This window comes from Tinamus guttatus, unplaced genomic scaffold, assembly GCF_059628265.1.
Source record: "Tinamus guttatus ecotype Peru unplaced genomic scaffold, ASM5962826v1 Tinamus_guttatus_pri_ptg000134l, whole genome shotgun sequence".
NCBI classification, from domain to species: domain Eukaryota; kingdom Metazoa; phylum Chordata; class Aves; order Tinamiformes; family Tinamidae; genus Tinamus; species Tinamus guttatus.
The window spans coordinates 2,401,027-2,425,335 of NW_028288668.1; the positions used below are offsets into that span (position 1 = coordinate 2,401,027).

The window sequence follows — 24,309 nt, forward strand, 5'->3', positions numbered from 1 at the left end:
TTTATTATTATGAAAAAATATTAAGTCCTAGGTTTTCGGTACAGTGTATAGGAAGAGTTCAGCACCTCAGAATTGAAAAGAAACAAACAATGACAGGCAGGAAAACAAAAATGCCTGGAGCTTGCACATAGCCACGGAACTCAAGGTTTCCCTCCTGTACTGCAGAAATATCAAGGCTTAAAAAGGCATCTATTTACTGCACGTCTAGAGTTTGTGCTCAAGGGTACACACTTTTAAGTATTCTCTCAAGCCTTGGGTAGAGTTTGCTGATTGAAGCGCAGTTTCCACTAGAAATAGTTGTGGTGTTGAATAGTAGGAGGTGAGCAAAGACTTGCTTGGGAACTGAAGTATCTGTGTTGTAAGATCTGTAGCCTAAGGCTCTTTGAAGGCAGAGATCCCTGCTTCCTAAAACTGCTGTAATTCAGTGGCTATGAGTAGAGGGAAAGAATTCCACCTGTGGCGATAATTTTTTGTTGAGGCAAGTCAGGACTGTGAAAAATTACTAGTTAAATGAGAGGTGGTTAAAGGAGCCTGCCTGTAATCTCACAGTTACAGCTTTTAGCTGGAATAGGGAGATAGGGCAGGAACTCCAGAAAACTGTTCTCTGCTTTGAAGGTTGTAGAATTACTTGCCTTTTAAAATTGACTTTTTTAAAAAAATATAGTTTTCTTTAAGTATTTTTATAGTGGAACTAGTGCACATACTTGGCAGCGCGAACTTGCAAAATGCAGGAGATATTGTTACAGCCACCGTTTCCGCTAGCTGGAAATGGTTGGGATTTCATATGTGGTGCTCTTGTATAAAATGGCCACTGCACTGCTAGATCAAAATGACATCACTGCAACAAACTGCTACAGCTTTCTCTAGTTGCAGTGTTCTAACTTGGCAAGGGCTAAGCATGACTTAGCCAAGCTCAAGCCTGGCCGCGGTCCAGCCAAAACCAATTTCAGTGTCTTCCTGATGTTGCTGTGGTACGTGTGATAGGTTTGCTCGCGCTAAGGGGTTGTTTTTAACTCTTGGCTTTGCTGAACCCTCTCACTGCAGTAAATTTGTATTTTATCGGGTGATGGTGTTAGCCAAGTGCTGTAATAATCCTTATCATTTAAGGTCATCTTGAAAGGGGCAAGCATCTTTTTTTAGTTTTGCTGTTTTTCTGTGCTCTGGCACAGGATTCTGCTCTGCAGAGTCTAGCTGAAGTATGTGGAGAGGTTGTCACAAGAAAAGCAATCTTTACCTGGGGAACTTCCATTCTGACTTGCTGCCAGTTAACACAACCATCTAATCCCTGATTCAGATATGGGAAAACATAAATGATGAAAGAAACACTCAGAAGCAAACACCTTCCTCCCCCTTCCCCAGACTTGACTTAAGCCAAATGCTTGTCCTGCCTCTCTCAGTTTCACTTGATTTTCATCAAGGTTGCTCTGAAAGTGTGTCTCAGTCTCTCATCTTAAAGTGTGGCAGGTGCTGTGAGAGGTTAGGGTTGGTGTTTGATTTTTTTTTTTTCTACTGCTCTTCTGTGCTTTTTTACTAGTTTTTACTAGTTTCCTTATGGTACTCCTTGCCTCTCAGTGTCCCTGCCCCATCATGGGTTGCCTGTGGTACCTCAAGGATCTTCTTTGGCGTGGAGACTGTCCTTCCAAGAGTGAATCTCCAGCCCCATATTTTCTCTACAGCCTCTCTCCTTCTCTCTTTCTGTTGCTCCCAGAGTGCCTCCTCACTTGTGTCCAGCCCCCAGTGGCTGATGCTGCTTCTTCAATATGTTCGAGTGAGAGTAGTCTGTGTGCTGCTCTGACTGGTTGAAGTTTTGGTGGGTGACAAGTTGCTTACATTGGTGTCAGAGCTGGTTGCGGCTGCCACTGTGGCCTCTTCCCACGCAGGACACCACTGCTGCTGAAACTGTCGTGTTTGCCTAATGCATCCCACGGCTCACGTCTGCAAGACGCGTGTTTAAGAACTGCACAGGATATAAATCCCTTATAAATCCCGCTGTCACTGTCATCCCTGTCATACAAAACTCTGTACCATTTTACCTTTCTGGCTGCTGAAGTGGCGGAGAGTGTGAGGCACCCACTCTGCTCCATGGTCTTCTGCCCATTCTTGGACAGTTTCTGTTTTTCCCTTGTACCTGATTCCAGCCTAAGCTGCATTCTGTAGTCCCAACAGATAGGCAGCTTGTAGCCACCCTTGTGATAGCTCTGGCAGTGTGAGAACATAGCACCTGCAGTGTTGCCACAGGGAACGGGGCCTATCGACTTACCAGGCTGCTCCAAATACCCATTTTTCCCATCACATATGCTGTTTCATCATTCGTACTCTCTGGTGTGCCATATTATGCCACAGATATCATATCGCCTCTTGACTTGTATTATGGCTTCCTGAGATGATTCCCTGCCCCTGTAGTGTGGCTAGTCCTTCCTGATGGCCCAGCAGCTTCATGGACCCGCATGGCTAGAACCAGTTCTCCTTCATGCTCCCACCTCAAATGCTTGTGGGTTGGTCTGTCTGCTGTGTTTCTGGAGTCGCTGTCATGTGTCAGCATGAGGCAGTGAGGTCGATCTTTCTTTGGGTACCTGTGGCGTTACTTCCCGCTCTGCTGCTGCTAGCCCAGTTTACCTTTACGGTTGCCAGTTTCCGCAGTCGCGTCCTTCCAGCCATCTCTGCACCACCTCAGCGGCCAGCCCGAGGCCTGCTTATACATAACAGAGCAGCTGCCACCCCCGTGCGAATCCCCAGCTGATTCCCAAGGCTGCTAGTTCTGACTGGGGCCTCTGGGCCCTTTATCCTGAGTAGCAGCTCACCAGCTCCTGTTTCCTGCTGTGTTTTTATAGGATCCGTTGGCAAACAACGTCCACTGCGCAAAAGTAATTTGTGCTGTTGAGATATGTCTGCAACCATATTGCCTCTCCTAAAAACTGTGTTTCTTGAGTGTGCCTTTTGCTTTGGAGCATTTAATGGCAAATGCAGCATTGAGAAAGATAATGATTACCAGTGGCCCATTACTTAGTGATTCTTTCAGAGTCATTCCTCCAACCCCCACGTCATCAATATTGTGAAAACGATCTCTGGAGATGTGTGGCTTTAAAGTTTTGCATACGATGGCATTGTAGATGGCAGGGCACTGTTTCCAACCCCGTGGCAGCCAGTTCCAGGCCTTTCCAGGTGAAGGTAAGCTCATGTCTTCAGCCAGAGGGACTGAGAAGGAAGTATATGCAGTACCGGTTGTATACCAGGCATGTTTGTTGGTTCTGGGTTCATGCAAGAGCTGCAGCAAGCCTGAAACTGCAGCAGCCAGCGTGGGTGCAACTGCATTCAAACCTCTGGTGTCTGCTCCTAATTCTCCTCTAGGCTTCTGCAGGGGCCAGCAGGAATGTTTTAAGGTGAAGGTGTTTGAAACCTCCTCCCTTGTTTTTTCAAGGGAATTGGTTAAATTTTGAGTTTCAGTGGTGGCCCCTCGATGAGTGCAGTAGTGCTTCCAGCAGATGTTTGTGAGGGAACAAAACCTGGGTTTGTGCTCTTTTGGCACATGCAGTAGTGTTTTGCACATGCAGTAGTGTTGTAGAGTCCTGCAGCTGGCTGTCTCCTGTGCAAGCCATACTGCCTGTTCCAAAAGCCCAAGGCCTCCGTCCTGTCCCATCCGTCCATCTGTAGTGGTGAAGCAAATTGGTCCCCAGGATGGCAGGGCCAGTGGCAACAAGTAGCGGCTTCCAGTTGTGTTTGTTCAAACTGACGCTCCCTTCCATGGACAGTTACTCCCTCAGTTACTCAGTGAATCTCATCCATCACTGCCGTGCAGGAGGGCAGGAGGCATTGGCAGCAGCAGGGCCTCCATAGTACAGTAGATTCTGATCAGTTATCATAACAGCATGTGCTTCAGTTTATGATCCCACTGAGCTCTGGCTCTCCCATGTGTTCAGTTCTCCTTAGCTTGCAGCGCTAGATCTCCAAAGGGCTTTCCATCCTACTCAGACATATCCTCTCCTTTTTTATTCATGAACATCCCTGTATCTGTCTTGTTGTTTCCCTGGTACGTGGGTGTCTCATTTGAGATCTCTGTGTCTCCTTGGAAAAGCAACCGTCAGCAGCAACAGCAGTGATATGTGGGCATGGGGATAATACTGCAGAAGTGAGAGTTTAGAAGGTTCCTTGGTACTATAAGGTCAGCTTTTAGTTTGGTTTTTTATTAGAATGAAAAAGGGAAAAGAAAGAAAAGAAATCACTAAATCTCAGAAATATTTGCTTTTCTATATGTATGCAAACTCTAGGCTATGAAAGATTTCCCTGCTGCCAGTAAGTTCATTTTTCAGTTTCTGCAGCACACAAACTTTTTAGGCTGTTTTATTCTCCATGTTTGGTGTTACTGGGTTTCCCAGAAAAACAGGGCCCAGAAGATTTTCCACAAAGAGTTCCAAAAACGCATAAGACAGATTCCTGTGACACTTGCAAGAACCTAGTTGCTTGTGTAGCTGTCTGTTTATAAAGGTTTTTGCAGAGGCGCAGTTTTTGCCTTTTGAGTTCATATCTCAAACGCAGAAATCATTTTAACATGTTGGGGAAAAATACATTTAAAATCCGTTTAAAAAGAAAGTGAATTTACATTTAAGTCAGGTCTCAGAAAATACTTGCTGTATAACAAATCTCGTTTGCATTTTCTTCATGCAGATTTCAGTCAGCTGTGAACATATACTATAAACATCAAAGAAATGGAGCACCCTTATAAAATGAAAAGCTATTGAGTGAAGTAACTGTTAATTAACTGTAGATGTTGATTCCAGTCTACCTTTCTTATAGCTGGAGTCATGTAAGACTCCTGTTGGATCTCTTGCTTATTAGAATATTTTTCAAGAGAGAGTATTCAGAAGTGGTGTGTGTAAAGTATCTTCAAGGCTAATTTGACTTTGAGCCAAAGAGTTTTAGTCAAGGTAGAAACAATCCTTTTTCTTTTGGTAATAGAGGTTGTTCTTTGGTCAGCCAAATATTATGCATGGGGTCTGAAAATTAATCTTTTTATAAAACAGGGCTTCTGTTTGATTGTACTCCTATTGTTTTCCTGAATAAAATTAATATTCTCAGATTTTAATTGTAAAATTGTAGGCTGATTTTCTTTTGCTTAACCACACAAAATGTTGATTGCATTTTTTTCTGTTTGTGAAGAAATCCAGTATTTTAAAGGAAATATAAATAAGTTAGAAATTTGTTAAACGCTGGTATTTCCTCAAGAGCAAGTCTTACTATATTCTGCGGTTTTGGTAGTGTCACTAGATTAAATTGTCCACTACAAAAATACTATGCCCTGGCCTTGTGTGTTTGGAAAAAAAGGAGTTGCAGTCTCTACATATATGATTTACCATCACCTGTTTCTCCCCAGTGCTTTGGCTTAAAATACTCGTTGTATGTAAAGAGGGGAGGGGCTGGTGGCGATAGTAGTAGACTGATGTGAGTGTTAAAAATAAGTGAGGTGGAATGTGTAGGCTGAGATACAGTTTTATTAGACCTGATGCTATTGTTGGACAAAACAGCTGTGGGAGCATTCAAGTCCTTGTTAAGATTGAAAACATGAAGCATCATGATAAGGTTTGGAGGAAGGGTTTAGAGAAGCCTATGTAAAAAGTCTGTGTAAGGTTGCCTTTTTCTGTATTCTATCTTTATCTTTCAATCTTTTGTTTCTTCCCTCACCTCTGGCTACACATGCCTGTTTGCATTCTCTCTTTCATGACAGAAATGGCTTCCCGCTGCTTTGCTTCTGGACACATCCTTGAGGCTAATCATCTTGTGCTTGCATCCCAAATTCATTACGTGTTTCAGCAACTCTTCCTTGCCCTGAGTGCTGCAAGTAGTCTTGCAGACGTGACATCTTTGGATCAGAATTGTCCGTGTTTGTGTCTTCCCCAGCAACTTGACAGTCTGACTTTTCATTAAAAGAAAATCCAGCTTTTCTTTTTGCTCTTCTTGCTTTTTGGAAGGGCCATCTCTTTTACTGTCAATTAAACTGAGATGTGGATCTGACTTTTCTTCCCCAAAAAACACTTCAGGCAAGGGCTGTGATTGTGAAACTTGTGGCTGTAGTGAGCTGACAATGACTTTGCATCCAAACCTCTCTGCCTGTCTCCTTCTTCCTCCTTTTGTCTGACTTTTTCCACTCCTTCCCCTCAAATGTTGCTACTGCATCCTTGTCACTCTGTCCACTTCCAGGCCTGTCCCTAGGCAGAAACAGCTTTAAGTCTTCATCATGCAGCTGTCGCCTGTCCTAGGGACGCTTCTATTCACTCCTGTTGCTTTCCTGTGTTCTAAAAAATGCGTATATTTATGGTGTAAGCTGAAGTCTGGTGTAACTACTGGCATATAAAATCGAATATGTATTAAAAAGTTAATATAGAAACAGAATGAAGATGGTGAAGCTATTTTACACACAGGATGGACTCCGAGAGTTCTTGATAAGTGTTTTGGCTAAATATAGCAGAACGGAAGTACTTCTGAAGGTGCACTTGAACCTGACATCCCGAAGGCTTCCTTGTGAACATGTTCCATATGTTTTACTAAATATGTGAATGCACCAGACCTGCTGTGTCCCGAGACTGTAGTCTTAGTACAGAAGGAAGGGTTTATCTTGTTGTTCAGATAACAACTGTGAAGGATGGATAGGTGAAGGTTTTTTTTTTTAAAAGGGGGAAGAGAGAATCCTCCTCTGATGAAGACCATGTGCCAGGTCAATAGCCTGCTCTACCTCTGTGGTTGCTGTGTGCTTAGTTTATCTGCCTGTTTTGGGTAACCAAAACCTGCATGTTGACTGTGTGCCTGTATAGTGTCCCTCAGAAATTTAAATGCTAATTTGTGTTACGTATTGCAGTATTAGTTGAAGTAGAGAAATGAGCTTTCTCTTCTGATGTTTCCCTTCATCTGGGAAAACCAGCTGTTGTCACATTACGCATCTCGTGGCTGATACTAGTACTGTGTGTTTGCAAACAAATTCTGTGCAACAGGGAATACAATTGCACCAAGGCCTATCTCTGTTGTCAATTGATGCAAAATAGCGTAGACTAGATCCTAAATAATAAATATTTGCTGGAAGAATGTATCACTGGTGCCATAGAGACACTTTGATATTTGAAGATGAAGTTTGAGCACAAGTAGTAGGTTTTGTTATACAAAATAAACTGTCTGGTGTCAGAACTGATTCAGAGAGGTGGATGAAATTATGGGCTGAGTCATTTTTTGCAATGACTCATTTGAGTAGCTTGGTTTTCTCCCCCCCACCACAAGACACTCCAATTCTGAAATATGAAATCTTTCTCCTCTGTCTTTCAGCAAAATCTTTGATAGGTATTTCTTAGTGTGCAGATTGCTTGAAAAATCTTTTTAGCTGCGGCTGAGACCCATAATGAAACAGAGACTGGAAAAGCAAAGTCATTACTACTGTTAACGTTTATGGCTAGTAAGCATTTCAATGTACTGCTCCTGAAGTATGACTGTTTATGCCTTAGCTCTGTCCAAAGCTCATGTGAAGAAAATGCATATTTTAACTAAATTTTATTTTTTTTTAAAAAAAGGAATTTCTAAATGGAATGTAAGATCCATCTTAGAGACTTGTTCATCATACATTATAATTTAAACTCTTCTCTCTTTATCACAGTGAGGATTATTGACTACTTTTTAACTCTTGAGACTGCCTGCTAGCTTTCAAAACTTGACTGCTAAATTCTTCCTTGGGTTACTATTTAATATGTTACAATTTAATATCATTTAGTGAAGACTTTCCTAATGTTTCTGCAAGAGCCTGCTAGAGGTGCACTACATAAGCTAGTAGGTGTCAACAAACAAGTTCCTGGCTGGCTTCTTTACATGATGATTGCTGAACTTCTCCAGTAGCTTGTTTGGTGGAGAGGAGCTACCAGACTATTGCCTTCATCACTCTATAGGTGTATGAAGTTTTTTAATAAACACTGAGATGAGGAAAAAAAAAAAAAAAACCCTGCAACTTCTGAAATCTAAGCTGGAGATCACAAAAACTCCATTTTTCTGTATATGGGAATTACATCGCATTGACTGGGAATTGTATCTAGATATAGTTTTCAGTGCAAAGAAAGAGTAGAATGCTGTTATTTCAATAGAAGTATTATTTACAAACTTTTAATGATACAGTAGCATTGTTACTAGATGTCAGTTTTAATTACTTTCAGAAGTACTAATGGTTTTATTAAATTACCTGATACTGAAGAGAGAGCAGCTTGCTTGGTTCTCATAGTTTTAAATTTGAAGCCCACCTTTTGGTTAACCTCCATAATTTTTGTAGTTTATTCAAAACTATTAATTTTGCGAGAGGCTGTGATGTGGGTTGTTATCTCAGTGAGTCTTAATACCTCATGAATCTAGTGAGGACACTGAAAGTCAGACTTGGTGGGACTGGCAGAGGACACACATTCATCTCCTGAGGCTCACCTTACTGGCATCACCATGGCACTGACTCCACAATTTTTCAAAATACAGTTTTGACAGCTTGTGAGATGCCCTTTGTTTTGAAGGACGCACTTCAGAGTTAGATGTTCCCTGGTTCTTGAAACATCAGCCAAATGGGAGAAGGTTTTTGCCAAAACCTATTGAAGCTCTTACTAGTCTGAGAAGCAGAAATCCTTGAGAAGTAATGTGGTTCTTGACTGTGGAAGAAAGGGCCTGACATACTGACTTGCACCCTTTACATGATAAATTGAGCCTTGAGGTGAGTGTGCAACTGGTTATGGAAGCAATTATAGCTAGGGTCTGAGAGCAGTTACTGTGAGGCCTGTCAGCTCCGTGGAAGCTTAAAAGTCGGTCTATTGAGCAGGTTAAATTTTGGAGCTGAGGACTGTGAGAAACACATGCTTTAAGGAATTGGGTTTCCTCGCTTTAGGAAAAAAAAATGTGTATCTGTTGTGTATTTAACCACTGCATGTCAATCTGAATTTCAAAAGTAGCCAAGGGGAGATCAGTGCACAGTGCTCACCTGATCTTGATGAGATTTGAGTGCAGTGTTTCCTAAGAGGGCTTCAGAGCTTCCAGACCAGCTGCCCAGCTCGCTTCTGAAGGCAGAAGCTCATGGAGAGCGTGGGAGCTTCAGCCCCTTGTGTGTGGTCTGTGGTGTCCCTGAGGGGAAAGCGACTGCCCTCTGCACCTGAGGCCTGTGAGGAGGCGCAGGCTGGAGAGCTTCCTTGCTCGCCACAGGGATAGTGTAGGAAGGTGCTGCTCTAGAAGCAAGAGAAGGCAACAGCAGCTCAAAAGAAGAAAAAACAGAAGGCAAAAAGAAAAAGAAGGCAAAAGCAGCTCAACTCCTCACCCATCTCCTGTGTCCTGTTGTCCCTGTGGGAACAGCAGAGCCTTGGGGAGCTGCTGTTAGTTATTCCCTGGAGATGCTGCTGGAGCCCCACTCCCCTCAGCTCCCTGAATTTTGTCATTTAGGCCTTTTTGATGTAACTCTTAATCCTAATTAATGCAATGCTGGACTAATGGTGCTTAAACTTTTATTAGATTATCTTCTCAGAAATTAGGTTTCAGCATCACCTTATCTTTGGTGCCATTAACACACAAAGTGTGAACTGCTTTCTACTGTTGTTAAAAGATTAAAAAGTGTGAAGGAAGAATAAACAATTTCAAATACCTGTAAAACCAGTAAATACGGCGCAAGATGGAACTTTCTGCTAACCAGGGACATGTCTGTGGTTTAGAGTTTTTATGAGAAAGAATACCAAGAACCTAGGAGCAGATACCTAGAAAGCTGGAAGTTTCATTGTACCTTGCACTTGCAAGGAGGAGTACCAGCACACAGGCAGTAAGTACTAGATTGTTAAGCGGTATTTAATCAAAGATCTGCAGCATTTATCAAGAGTACCCTGCAGCTAAAGGTAGATAAAGCCATGTTTCTGTCAGCTGCTCGTATTTTGCCTTAATCTCTGTGTTTACACAAGATTGTAATGCTTTATTAAAATACTCATTTCAGTAAATCACTTATGCTTAGTATGGTCAAGTACTTAGATGAAATAGCAATAAACATATTAAAAAAACATTTGCAGTCTTGAAGCTTGACTCGGTCCTCATGAAATCAAAGCTGAGAAGAAATAAGCAAAAACCAAACAAATCTCTCCACACCTTTTTGCTTGCTGCTGTCTGATTTTAGTGCTTACGTGAAAGTGCTCTAAGTTTTAGAATTTTCCTATCCTTGTTGATTGAGGGGGAAAAAAAATCTGCAAAACCATATTACTCTCTGTCCCTGTCCTATCCCAGCACTCTTAAAAATTACCTTGTAATTTCTTGACACACGTGCTATGCTTCTATCACCACAAATACTATGATGTTTTTCTAATGGCCTCTGTTAGTGTAGTTTAGGTTTCTCTTACTAACTTTGTGAGACAAAGTAATGTGTTTCTATTCTTTTCTGTAAGAATTGCAGAGGGATTGAGTGATTTATCTTATTTGTAGTAACATAGTTTTCCTAGAGCAAAGAACTTAGTCCAGTAGCTGCAAGTGACTCATGTTGCAATCGCAGGTTGGGGTTGGAAGGCAGCTCTGTGGATCGTCTAGTCCAACTCTGCCCAAGCAGAGTCAGCTCCAGCAGGTTGCCCAGGAGCTTGAACAGTGAGATTTTGAATATTTTGACCTTCTGAGAGTGGTTCTCTTTGTGAGAAATAACCTCCTGAAACATGACAGATGTTTGAGCTCTGTACAAGCTGCTCCTTTAAATTTAAGGAGATCTGGGACTTGTAGCTCTGTTATTCGCTGCTTGATAGTTATGAATATTCATTTGAGTCTCAGGAAAGCTGCTCTATCAGATACCCGGATTAGTGTTTGCCATGTGGGGTTGTAACCAGGAAAGAAAAAAATAGGAACTGTTGTCTGGAGGGAAAGTGGTCACATTGGTTCTGGACATGCAGAATTTATGAGCAGTAAGAAAGCTTTGGTGTAGAACTATTCACTGCGTATGTTGTGATTATGACACTGAATATGAGTCCTTAGGCCTTTTGCAACTATTTCACAATTCTCTTTTACCCATTTTCTTTTCTGGATAAGCAGATCAGTATTTGGCTGAATTGTTGCTACTTATGATTGTTCCCTAGCTTTGTGATTTACCATCTTTCTGCTGATGTAGAGCTAAATATATTCTTTTCCTGTGCTTCTGCTTCAAATGGTCCTTGGAACACCCAGTTGATGGTTGGAGCCCCTTGGTACTTTTTTTTTACCTTCCACTGTTCAAATGGGCAACAAAAGCTGTTAAGTACATAGAAAACTTCTACACAAGGAGAATTCCCCAAACTATGCTTAAAATTAAGTATTTCTCTCCCAATTAATGGCTTGTTTTGTCATTTTCTGTTAAAATAAGTCACCCAAAAATGTTGGAGTAGAATAATCATGATGATAAAGTTTTAAAGAAAACTTTCCCTAAAAATATTTATGCAACTAGAAATAGTGTGTTGCAGTAATAAACTGGATTTGGCAAGACCTACCTTCCACTGCAGTATATTTTACGTAGTTCAAAGAGAAATAACTAGAAACTGAGAAAAGCAAAGAAAGATTTTTGACTTTAAATCAAAATGTGACCTGGGAGTGTTTTTTCCTTGTTTATCAAATATATTAAATAAAACTGTCATTTGGGGGCAGAAGTAATACTTAGTAATTCAAAAGATTAAAGTAAATTGCAGACTCTCTATAATCTATCTTCTAGCAGCCAGGCTGGAAGGGAAAAGTAGACAGAATAATTGCCCTGCTTTTTATATACTGTATACAGACCAGATCAAATAAAGTGATTTTTTTTCAGTGAGGCTTTTGGGAGATTGTACAAAATCAAATTTGATAGTTGTTTGAGTAGTCTTACACATCTTTTGGAAGGGGAAATAAATATTTTTATTGGTTGCACTGAAAGCTTTGCTGCCTTTTTTTTTTTTTTTTTTTTTTTTTTTTTTCTTCCAGTGAGATATGCTGGTGTACTTTTCAGATGTGCAAAAAGTAAAGACATTCAGAATGTTTAAAAATAAAAGAAATCAGCTTTTTGTCCAATTAAGAGCTGTTTGTTTTCAGACCATGTTTACTTTATCTAATCAGAGACTTTATTCTTTTGAACAGAACTTTGCTCAAAGCTTTTTGCTTTCTACTGCTCTGCATGTCAAGCTAAACTTGAAACACTGATAGGTCAATACTTACAGAGGAAGAGGATTTGAAACCGACCATGTGAGATTTAATTTCGTGCAACTTCAGGCAGAGCTAATTATAAGCAGTTGCTTGGCAGTGGCAGTAAACATCCCGTCCGTGTTGCCCGCTATGGAGAGATGTTGCCTGCAAACCCCTGCCCTGGCCGAGATGACTCATCCGGTTTCCAGCGCGTTCCTCCACCCACAGTGAGTGGTCTTCACATCCCGGTTTCTCCATTTAAAACCTTAAGAGGGCGATTCTTGCAGAAGAGTGTGAAGAGCTAAAGCACTTGTTGCTCACATTTTTGTCATTAAGTTGCTTCTCTTAATTTTGCCTGCATAAGAAGGCATTTTGCAAAATAGCTGTCAGGATGCGAGTTGAGCTGTCAGTCTTTTATTGTAGCAAACACCAATGGGGCAAAAAAAGATTTGGAATCAAGTGTTGATCAGCTTAGAAGAGCAAAACCTTTGAATCTCCGTAAATCTTCTTTATTTCAAGTGTTTCATTAAGAACTGTGTGTATTGACCTTCCTGTTTTCTCTGGTATCCATCATGGTTAGGTGTTGAATATTCTACCTCTCTCTTCAGTCCAGCAAAGGAGAAGGAGTACAAGACACTGGTGTATAAAATCCAGTTTTCTTCCTGGGAGTCAGAGAAGCTGCATTCAGCCTGTTTACCCCAGAGTTTATGCTCTTGTGGCTGCCAGCATTCCTGTCCTCTTAGACAGTTGCCAAAATTCCCGTGAATTCTAAGGAGACTAGAGGCCTCGTTAACAACAACTTTTTTGCGGGTGAAGGGTGTAAATGAACATCTAGGCAGAGGGAAAGACCCGCATTAGTTGGCTGCTAAAGGAATTGCAGGTATAATAGTACTAGTATTTTGGGAAAACAAAATTCAAGGGGTAAGTTGCTCAAGTAACAGTTATATTTGTGGTGATTCATTGCAACTCTGTTTTCTTGGTGCGTTGCCATACTTAGGACCAATGGAGGAACTCCCCTAATGCAAAGCTCATGTCAGCTTTTTTTAGTGGTTTGTAACTATGACTAATACCATAGCAGGCTAATACTGCGAGAGCATAACGGGTTGCTGCAAAGGACTTGGCGTAGTTACTTGGTTCTCTTGAATAGCTTTTAGCTCACCAGATTATAGGTTATTGTAATGCAGTGCAGGTGCTCCAGACTACGTGTTGCTGTAAGGAGTTTCACAGGTTAGATTTTTTCCTGCTCTCGTTACTGATGTAAAACTATATTTTTGAAAAGCTTGACATCAGCTGCTTGGAATGTAGAGTTGTGATTGCGGATTGTCAAATAGTTCTGGATGATACAGGGTGGTTTTTTTCTTCATTAAGTAGCATTGCTTTCTCAAAGCAGGTTTTATGTGAAATTAGCAATCAGCAGTGTCTTCCTGGGTGATTTCTGCAGGAAGATTGTATGCAAGAACAATCCCTAAGAATAACAGTGTCATGAATGTTCACTTTTTCATATTGCTTTCTTTCTCTTGAGAGAAATTATTGCACTTGAAACCACCGGGGATTCTCAACATGGTGCCAGTGAGACATTCTTGCAATAGCTTCATTTCTGTTCCAAATAAAATTTAGGCTCCAGCAAAGCATAATACTGAATGTGCGTGCTTGTTACTGAATGTGTATGCTTGTTTCTTTCCTCTTCCCTTCCTTGTAGAAAGGAAACATGCCTGCCAGCTCATTGATCTGATCATGTATCTTAACCTTACTACAGATGGTGTTAGCAGATGGCATGAACAGATGGCAATGGGCTGTCCTCTGCTCGCCGCTCTGGTAGCGTGTTTTCAGAGTGTGCCTCTTCCACAGGTTCTGCTGTTGCCCTTAGACTAGTGCATATCTGAGCAGATCCTGCCTTAGGCATTCCTTCTGGCAGGAGTGTTGGCAGAAAGATGTATGAGGAGAACTTGAGGGGGAAAAAAAACACCAAAAAAACAAAACCATAATTCCGATCTGAGGAACAACTGTATAAATACTTTTTCAGATTTTCCTCTCCTGAGTGGTTTAACTTTTTTTCTTGTCTGTTAATGTGGAAATTACTTGGTATAGCCTAAATGAAGAGAACTTCAACAGAGGTAATTGAGCTATGGATTTAGCAACTACCCTTTTTACTGGGGTTTTTGAGATGTCATTGCAAGATGATGGAGGTTTCAATTGAATGACTTGTGAATATTTCGCATTCTGTGAAACAAGTGTCCGTTTGCTAAGCATCTAAAAGAGCTGATGGTCTCTATTTACAGCAAAGAAAACCCATAAGAATGACTTCTTGCTATCTACCCAAGATATTTAACTAATGACCTAATCATTCTGTGCTCATGCAGCTTGATAAGGCCATGATTGCTGCTGCCTGTTCCCGTGCCTTCATGGGAAGCAAGTCACTGCCTGGGCCTCATCACCTGGCTGTGAGCAAAGTAGTGGTTGATCCAAATGTTGTAAGGTTGCAGCATGGGCTAAGCAGCAGCTTAGTCTTCCAGATTTCAGGCTCAAGACTAATTTGAATGATGTTTCAGAAAATTGCAAGTTTTCTTGGAATATTTTTTTCTTGTCATTCTTTAGATCCATATTAAAATAAAATAAAAATCCTACTCATGTTTGTGCTCTGGAGGAAAAACAAATGAAAACAAATAAACAAACAAGCTTTGGAAGTACAGTTTTTCTGAGAAGGAAAGAGATTTCAATTTTGACCTCAGCTAAGCTGAAACATTTTATCATCCATGTGTATGAGCATCCAGCATTCCTGGAATTAGGCTCATGATTTATGTTTGTCGTGGCTGGGCCTGTCATGTATGTGGCAAGAATATTCTGCTTGTGGTTGGTGGTGGTGGTGGTTTTTGTTGTTTGGTTTGTTGTTGTTTTTCTGTTTTCCTCTTCAGACTTCACATTGATTAGTTGTGATTCTACTTTGGTAGTTACTTTCTTAGAGGAAAAGCTGGACACATCAGGGCTTTGTGTGTATATCTTCCATATAAAGATAGCTGTGTCTAGAATTAAATTTTGATCAGACTGGCTGGATATTGAGTAGGTTTGAAATTCTTGCAGCCTCTTTGGATCAAGAGCAGTATATTCGTGTGTCTTTTTATAGAATGGCTGGTTTTACCCCTGTGCTTCAGTGAAAGTAGGAATGGTGAACTGTCCAAAGTATCCCAAGCAGCTGTTGTCTGTTTAGCTTGCAATCCATTGCGGCTGAGGTCACCGTGCTGTAACTATTCATGCTATGAAACCAGGGTGTATCATGAATTTATTGGGTCATTGTGTTGTAATTGGGTTGAGTGAGCAGTGGTAGCTCTTCCAGTTGACCTAACATAATAAGGGAAAACATTACTTTTTCCAAGAGCTAAAATGGAAACTTAAAGAAACTTAAATCTTCCTGGAGTAGAGAACCCCTGGTGGAGATAGCTGCACTTCCGTGTCCTTTGGGAAGTTAAAGAGCCTACTCAACATCACCTGTGCTAGTAATTAACCACTGTTAAAACTTTGTGAGGGGAAAAGGAAATGATGTTACATTCAAAGAAGGAAACATTCCTCTAAGAACATCAAAGACATGTTTATGACCCTAATATATGCTTATTTGAAACAGCAAAGAACAGTGTTCTTACTGCAGTCTTGTTTTCATTTTTTATAGGTAACATAGATGACTTCAACCTAGAAGATGCTCTGGGCAAGTATTACACTCTTGCAAATTTTGGGGAGCGTGGGGGAGTGGCTACCCTTTTGACTTGTTTGACTGTTCGTTTCTGAATATTGCAAGATCTAGCATGACCCCTTCCCTGCATACCATTTGTTTAAACCTCAGTGGGACAATTCAACTATTTGTATGTCAAAGTGTTGACCACACAGAACTGAGGTTTGTCTTGGGGGACACTCGAGACTTGCTCTTAGGTGGGAGAAAAAAAAATCTTGCTGTTAAATTTGGCCTCCTGTATTTTCTTACAGTGTATTTGTACTTTTATTTCCCTAACTAACAGGACCTACAGAGAAACCTTCTGTACCCCAGAAGCCACCACGTGCTGACGGTGAGCTCTAGTTGCTTGTAAATGTCCCTTTCTGTAAAATCAAGTGTAATTATTCATGCAGATTTGAGAGCCTTCATCTTTCAATTTACTGGCACATTAAATTGTGATATTTCTATAAAGGAGAAGAATTCTGTAGTGATGAAAACATTTCTGCCTCTTGAGGTCTTCTGCTAGTGCTTCCAAAAAGTTACTTTGTGATTTCACTAGCTCAAAGACCCTTTGAAAATCCCTTCTCTTGTCTTTCAGTTTTCATGTTTTGAGCTTGCTTATGTTGAGTTGGGCCTGAGGATGATCCATGATCACCAAAAGATCGGTGGATAGTCCCTGGCAACACTGTGATGCTCTTCTACGGGCTACTGTTTAGTGAGCATCCCATAATCTTCTTGGTGAAAACATGATGAGGTGTATTTTGTGTAAAAAATAGTCTAAAACTACTTCAGTTCTCACATTACACTTATGGTTGTTCTTCTTTGTAGATGACTTTAACCTGGAAGATGCTCTTTTTCCTGGTACGTATGCTTTCCTAGATAATGTTCTGTGGTACTTGGTGCAATGTCTTGTCTGTCCTCTATTAGGTAAGTATACTAAGAGAATTGAGTTAATTAAGGTAGCAAACAGCAGATAGAAATAGTTGCACCTTGTTAATGTTTATATGCCTTCATTTCAAGGGTCTGGATGACAAATGTATGCTGTATGTATGTTTTGCATAATTTATATCCAAGTCCTACTTCCACTTCAGTGTTTCATTGCTGTACCTTCACTAGATGGCACTAATTCCATAAACCATTACTTATGGAAATGGTTTTTGAATCTGAAGTAAACACTGCCTTTCCAGGAAGTAATTTTACAAGCATTAGGTAACCTTAATCTTTTTGAAGTAGTTTGAGGAAAGGTGCTCCTTCTGATGTATGTCAGCTTAGGGGTGTAAGGAACAACAGAAATTGTAGAAATCCTTTGAAGTTTTGTCTGTCTCAAAGCAGTCTTTTTCCAAATGCTGAAATTCTTGAAAACAGAATTGACTAGTTCAGAAACAGTTGAGTCAGGTGGTTAAGGTAAGTGAAGAGAGAGAGTCCTTGAGAGGGTGACAAACCTAACTTGGATCATGGAGTTGTGCTGTGGAGGTGCCTGCTTTTTTACCTTGAATAGGCCGGGAGCCTAAGGAGAGCAGATCTGACTTGTGATGGAGCAAGGAGAATGCAAGGCCATGCAACATCGAGTGTATAGAAGCAGTGAGGCACTAAATTGGTTAGCTCTTGGTAAAAATACAGATACAGAAAAATGATGCTGCTGAATTAATTTGAAAAGTGCAACAAAGACTGTGAGCAAACAGAAAGGTTTCATAAGAGCTCTTCTTCTATGGCAAGGTAAATGAAATGATATTTGGGGAAACGTATTTTATAATTTTACAGGGTGGATCTTGTTTGTTTGTTTGTTTGTTTGTTTGTTTGTTAGTGGTAGTGGTTTTATAAGAGGAAACTGACAAGCAATCAATTCCTGATAGAAATGTTTTTAAAAGTGCCATTTTTAAGTCAGATAGGCTTGCAAGGCTGTTCTTTTGGTCTCAGTAGTATAAACTTTGGTCACTTTTTTCTGCCTCTATTTGTCTATAGGTGACCCCAAGGAAGATCTACCTGCACATCCTGGAGACACTGGTAAGACTGTCCTAAAAAGAATATCTGCACACTAGGGAAGTATGTCTTTAGTAGTCCAATTAAGATTTCCTGATCTATTTCAAAGTAAATGTATAGTTTTCTTTTTTGGGAGAGATTTTGAAAGTTCAGTGTGCCCTGGTTATGATACTGACCTAAAATACTCACAGATTCAACCAAACCATTAAAGAAAATTTCACATCATTATGTGTCCTGAGATGTCTTTTCACTGAATGATGAAGCAACGTTATTTTTATTTAAGCAGACAACACTGATGAGTCAGGCCTATATACTGGCAGTTTGCCAGGAGGACGAGATGGTGGTGGCAGCAATGATAATGGTGGTGCTTCGTATTGATCCTGTGATCATTGACCTTCTGATAAAAGCTTGGTTGTGAGCAGGTTAGCATGGTCTTGTAACACCTTTGTTTCTCTGTCTGAAACATCAGTTTGCGGTTCAAAAGCAACATGTTTTCTGTCTCTGCCCAAAAAGAGAGGTGATTAAGAAGAAAAACTGATCCTGGAACCGTCAATGATTTTTTTCCTGCTATGTCAAGGATGATTTTTGATTGCTTTTTAAATTGAGATAAGCAAGTGGTATTTATCTCAAAATTCACCATAAAACAGCTTCGTAAATGATCTAGGTGTTCTTTTTGGATCTTCTTCAATGTACTCTCTGCTAATTCTTGTGGTTAGGAGGAGCACCCAGTGTGTCCTCAAAGATTCACCAGTCTTGCATGATGGACTGATCCTTGGGCTTCTAAGTGATGTGGGGTATTTTATTAGGATGGGTCTGTGCAGTCAGTTAGCTCTGTACACGACTGCGTTTTTACTGTTTCCCGATCAGAGTTAGCTTGGGGCCTTGATCTAGTATTGAATTGTATCGCTAGTTACTGACTCTTCAGAGAGATTTGTCCTGGACAAAGGTTACTGAAATTGAAAGGTTCCTTTCACTTTTCCATATTCTTTTGGAGCAGAAACTTGAAACGTAGCAGGAGTAGGTAGCATCTGCTGAGTCCTAAGTTTCCTGTTTCAGAGAGAGTTGAGCAAATTCCATACCAACAATAAAGGGCAGTATTTACAGAACTTCTGTCTTACTTGCTAGGAGAGCTGCAAAGGTGGTTAGTAAATGGGGCTGAGATTTAAGGACAAGATAATTGGTTCCATGGGTAATACAGCCGAGGATTTATTTGTAGTTCTTCTGCACTGAGTATTTTTCTGTGGTGGTGGGAATCGTGATTAAATCAGACTTCACATGTGTGCTGCCCTCATGTTGTAGGAGTGCTGAGCACTTAAGGCTAAAGTTTACATTAGTATGAGCAATGCTTTGAAAAGAGAAAATTTGAGGTCCAGAAAACTTAGCATTATATGGATGTAAATATACCCATTACGTTTTTTTTTTTTTTTTTTTTTTTAATAAATTTTCATTAGCAGGTGGCTTCTTGTTTTGCATGACCCATTGAGAAAAAGTTGTGAAAGCACTGTTCTTTAGAAATGTAAGAACTAAAGCTCTTGTTCATTTTGCAGGACGAAAAGACTTAGATCCAAAGAGTGATGGAAAGCCTGGGGGTAAATGATTTCTATTTATGGTGTCTACATGTCTTAAAGATACTAAAACATGTGAAGTCTGTTTTTGAACAAAAAATCAAAAAATTGACGACATTGGTCTTTACAAACTGCATCTCTGCTAGTCTTGCTAAAGAAGAAACTACCCATGAGCTATATTCTTAAAATATCTTAAAGAGTTGTTATTTTAGCTTCTTTTTAAGATTCCAAGCTAAGAAATAGATTCTTTTTTCTTATTGGAAAAGTAGGCTTAAGATACCTATCTTTCCCTGCCTGTTGCTCTTTAAAGTTCTTCTCTATCTTTGCCTAACTTCTAACAAAGCAAATTCAGAGGGCTGTAGTTATGATGCCATTATCCGGGAATGTGGTGGTTAGAATCCTTTCCTGGAATGCGAGTTCTGGTTTCTTGTGCCTTCTCCTGCTTGTTCTGCAGCAGATACTTGAATTCAGGTCTCTGACGCCTCCATACGGTGCTTATGCTGCCCAGCTAAAGCCTCCCCCAGTGTGCTGCTTCTGTGCTTGTAATAGTGTAATAGAATAATGAAACTCAACAATGTAAGAGTATAATAAAACTCATAGAGTATTTGGAACGCTATTGCTTTGCTTGAACTGAAGATCCCTTTATTCAAGGAGGAGAACTCCAAGTCTCATGAGACAGGTCCAGTGGAAAAGGAGCGGAACTGGTTCAATTTCCTGCAGTAAATCAGAGGAGGGAATTAAACCTGTGTCTTTTTCCATTCCCAAGCAAATGCTGCAGCCACTGCACTGTAGCATGCTAAACTGTCTGCTCTAGCTGTTGTGTTGTGCATGTTCTGAGTTGTGACTCAGACACCTGGCTCCGGAGGAACATTCACAGCTGTAGTCCTGAACAGAAATGCAAAGTGCATTTCTGCTGCTGTTCTCTGCTCCTGTCCTTTCTCTGCTTTAACAGGAGAATGAGACCTGGGCTATTTCAGCAAAGTAGCCTGCAAAGGTTCATGCTTGTTAAGCCCGTGCTAGTACAGTATAAAGCTGTTCTTGGACACCACCCTCCTTAGTTGTTCAGGAAGCCCAAAGCCAGCAACGCTGCTAAAACTGTCGTGCTATAGTGCTGAGCTGGAGAGACGTGGGAGGCTTTGAAAGTTGAATATGAGTATGGCAGGGGCCTAAAACACTCACAGATTCAACTGAACGATTAAAGACAATTTTACATTATGTGTCTTGAGATGCCTTTTCACTGAAGTTAGAACGTGTAAAGCAATATTATTTTTATTTCTGCAGGCAACTTTGATGATTTGGATCTATCTGACGGCAGTTTGCCAAGAGGACGAGATGATGGCGGCAGCGATGGTAATATTGGTATTACCATCATATTGATTCTGTGATCATCAGACCTTTTGATAAAAACTTGATTGTGAACCGGTTAACATGTCTAACTTGTAACACCTTTGCTCCTCTATATGAAACATCAGAACATAGTTTGCAGTTCAAAAGTGACATGTTTTCTGTCTCTGCCAAAAAAGACAGATGACTAAGAAGTAAAGCTGATCCTGGAACCATCAATGGTTTTTACTGCTATGCCAAGGATGATTTTTGATTGCTTTTTAAGTTGAGATATGCAGTAATATTTATTTCAAAATTCATCATAAAAACAGCTTTGTAAATGATCCAGGTGTTCTTTTTGAATCTTTTTCAATGTACTTTCTGTTGCTTATTGGATGTGTTTAGGATGGACCCTCAGTGTGGAGGGATGAGGCCTCCATCTCATGTCTCACAAGTGCTGTAGGATATTCCTGCAGTGAGAAATACAAAACCGTGTTAGAGCTTGCCAACATCATTGTGAATAAGCTGCTATGTCTAAATGTATGGTGCAGCACAGTGAGGTGTGACTCGCTGCAGATTCAGCCTCGTTAGTACTGGTCTGTGCAGTCAGTTACCCTGCGTGCGCTCCTGCAGTAATAGCAGTAGTGCTGCTCCTAGTACAAGTAGGCAACTTGATTAAATCAGATTTCACACTTGTGCTGCCCTCATGTTGTAGGAGTGCCGAGCACTTAAAGATGAGTTGACGTTGGTATGAGTTCTGCTTCCAAAAAGGAAATTTGAATGTCAGGAGAGCTTAGCATCATATGGATGTGATTATATCCATTATATATATATTTTTAGTAAATTTACATTAGCAAGTGACGACTTCTTTTGCATAATCCAATGACAAAAAGTTGTGAAAGTACTGTTCTTTAGAAATGCAAAAACTAAAGCTTTTGTTCCTTTTGCAGGACGAAGGGATGCAAATCTGAATAATGGTGGAGAATCTGAGGGTAAATGCATGGATTTCTGTTTATGGTGTCTACATGTCTTAAAGATACTAACACATTCGAAACTTTTTAATTTTTGAACAAGATTTGGAAATGGTTGTCTGCATTGTTAATATTCTAATAGCATGCTTATTGCTGGCAGTGTGCTTCAGCTTTTTAAATTTTATCCAGTCTAGAATTCTTGCCTTCAGGCTCTGCTTTCAGAGCTATTTAAGATCTTCATGTTGCAAATAATTCACGTCTGATAACATGAGTTGATGATAACATCTCAGAGATCCTGGTGCAATGACTGCACACAGCATGCTGCAAGCTGGGTCTGGCTGTAAAAGGGTAACATTGTTTTAATTACTAGTGTAACTTACACTAAACCAAAAGGAAAAATTCCAGTTACTTTACAATAAGCATTGCTAAGAAATGATTATAAAGTGAGAGGCTTTACTTTTCATTATCCTTAAAGATAGGATAAAGTTTTTTCTGTTTTTTTGCTTTAAAAGTATTCAGCAGCTTTACTCTGAGACAATTCAAGTCTGACATCACTTTCAGTGCTAAAAAATAAATATAAACCTCTTCTTTTCAGCTTCTCAGGGAGCCATTGCTGGAATTATAAGTGCTGTGGCTGCTACTGTAATTGGAGCAGTATCTAGCTTCATTGCTTACCAGAAGAAGAAGCTGTGTTTCAAACAAAGCGGTAAGATTTCTAAATTATTTCTTTCTACCTTTATAGAGCTATTCTCTTTTTTTTTATTATTTATTTTTTTATTTTATATGGGACCTCAAAATTGACTTTGTAAGTCACATCATTTTAATAGTGAATTGGTATTCACACAGAATAGCCTCTTTTACTAGTTCTTAAAACAAACAAACAAACAAAAAAAACTGTCTGACCCAAAATGTAGACTTTTGGGACCAGACTGACTTAAGTCTCTGTGTTCATTAACAACCACCTCCTGGCAGAGACTGAGCAGGAGGGACTGCAGGAGGACTTTTCATTTTGAAAATGGAAGTTGAGATTTAGAAACTGTATTCCTGGAAAATAATGTGTCATTTCTGTATTTTTAAATCTTGGGTTTATGTCTTCTAAAATTGCCTGTGTATCGGCTTATGACAGCTACCAGGATGTCCATCCCAAAATGATCGTTATTCTGCAGCAGTCTGTTGCCTGCTGTCCACTTTTTTTTTTTCCCCCTAAATAAGCTGTGTTTTGAATCAGAGAACTTGGAGAGTACTGTGGCTGATACGTAGGACATGAGCTTTGTTTGTGTGTAAGCTTTTCCAGTCTTCCTGAGTGGTTGGAGAAGGGAGAGGATAGAGCAGCAAATCCAGACAGACGTTGACATCTGTGAATTTTAGGTGTCTGAAAACTGACATGCATGCTAACATGTGTGACAAAATTATGTAGGCGATGCAAGGGAAACTCAACTTTGTTCAGTAGCCCTTTTTTTTTTTCAGCTCTATTCCTTCTCTCCTACTAGATGATCTAGGGTAATCAACAACTTTGTGGTAAAGAGAATCTGAATATTAAATGTGTTTGTTTCTCAGCAGATCAGGAGAATGTGAATATGGAAAGTCATCGTGGAGCACAATCTGAGCCACCTGGTAAGAGAATAATCTAGATGAAAGAGCAATGTTTTTTGGTGGTGATACTACTAAGTTCACTTTATTGACACTAAAGCCACTGGAGGAAATTTACTATATCTTTTTGTTAAATATTTGTCAACTGAATCAAGATTTCAGTTCTGATTATTCGGGCATTCTTCTGTAACTTTTCTTCTTTGACCACATGAGTTTATTATCTCAAGAGGCTTTGGAATACAGGAATTCAGAGAAGGAAAAGAGGAACTTCCTTTGTACAAGTTTTATTAAAGACAAGACCACAAGACTGCTCATTCAGTGTGATGCAAAACTGTAGTTAACTGTCAGGTGTTTTATTAGTGTGTGCTGAGTCTCGCAGGAAATTGATACTGCGTGGCCATAAACCCATACAGAACTCTGCAAGAATGCACATTAAGAGAAGAGTTAACAGGGTTTGAACCACGATGAAACTTTCTGGAGTCAAGGAAGATGGAACTTAGAAAAACATGCTAATAAGTTCACTAACATGTTCTCTGTTCACAACAGAGAACTCTTTTATGAAAGAATTATCAAATCACAACTCTTACAGTTGTTACAGCAGAAGGAAAAAAAAAAGCTAACAACCTCGTTCTTCCTAGTAGAGCAGCTGATTAAAACACCAAAGCCATAGATACCTTTGGAGAATTTCTGAAACAAAATAGGTAAAAACTTTGCTTTTTAGACCTTGTGATTGCTCAACAAAGGGAGAAAAAAAGCAGCCTCATGCTGAAGTTTTCTGACAGTCTTTGAAATACTGGCTATTAAAATACCACATCAGTATAAATCTGCTATATTCTTCTAGGGCTTAATTTAAAACTAGCAGAACCAGTTTTTTTGTTTGTATTTTGATTTTTCGTTTTGTTTTTAACATAATTATTTAACCAAAAATAATTATTTCTTTTAGGAATTTGTCTTTAACTAAGAGTTTCCATCTAGCTCATGTGTTTTTTTTTTTTTTTTTTTTTTAGTTCTTGAGTATATGAAACTGTAAAGGAACGTCCATTTTCTTGTC

At 39.9% G+C, this 24,309-nt stretch overlaps 1 protein-coding gene and 1 long non-coding RNA gene across 4 annotated transcripts in view; one reads left to right on the forward strand and one right to left on the reverse strand.

The window, feature by feature from the left end:
• LOC148595246 (uncharacterized) overlaps positions 1 to 24,309 on the reverse strand; it is a 371,889-nt gene that overhangs the window by 80,934 nt on the left and 266,646 nt on the right. The window lies entirely within an intron of this gene.
• CD99 (CD99 molecule (Xg blood group)) overlaps positions 1 to 24,309 on the forward strand; it is a 28,009-nt gene that overhangs the window by 2,452 nt on the left and 1,248 nt on the right. The window contains exons 2-10 of one of the 3 annotated variants that reach the window (XM_088521846.1): positions 15,791 to 15,826; positions 16,134 to 16,181; positions 16,658 to 16,690; positions 17,792 to 17,833; positions 19,357 to 19,398; positions 20,656 to 20,724; positions 21,648 to 21,689; positions 22,264 to 22,374; positions 23,226 to 23,282. In XM_088521846.1, the coding sequence (XP_088377972.1) occupies positions 15,791 to 15,826; positions 16,134 to 16,181; positions 16,658 to 16,690; positions 17,792 to 17,833; positions 19,357 to 19,398; positions 20,656 to 20,724; positions 21,648 to 21,689; positions 22,264 to 22,374; positions 23,226 to 23,282 (480 nt within the window). The remainder of the gene's footprint in view (positions 1 to 15,790; positions 15,827 to 16,133; positions 16,182 to 16,657; positions 16,691 to 17,791; positions 17,834 to 19,356; positions 19,399 to 20,655; positions 20,725 to 21,647; positions 21,690 to 22,263; positions 22,375 to 23,225; positions 23,283 to 24,309) is intronic. The other 2 variants (XM_088521847.1, XM_088521848.1) reach the window with 2 other exon arrangements.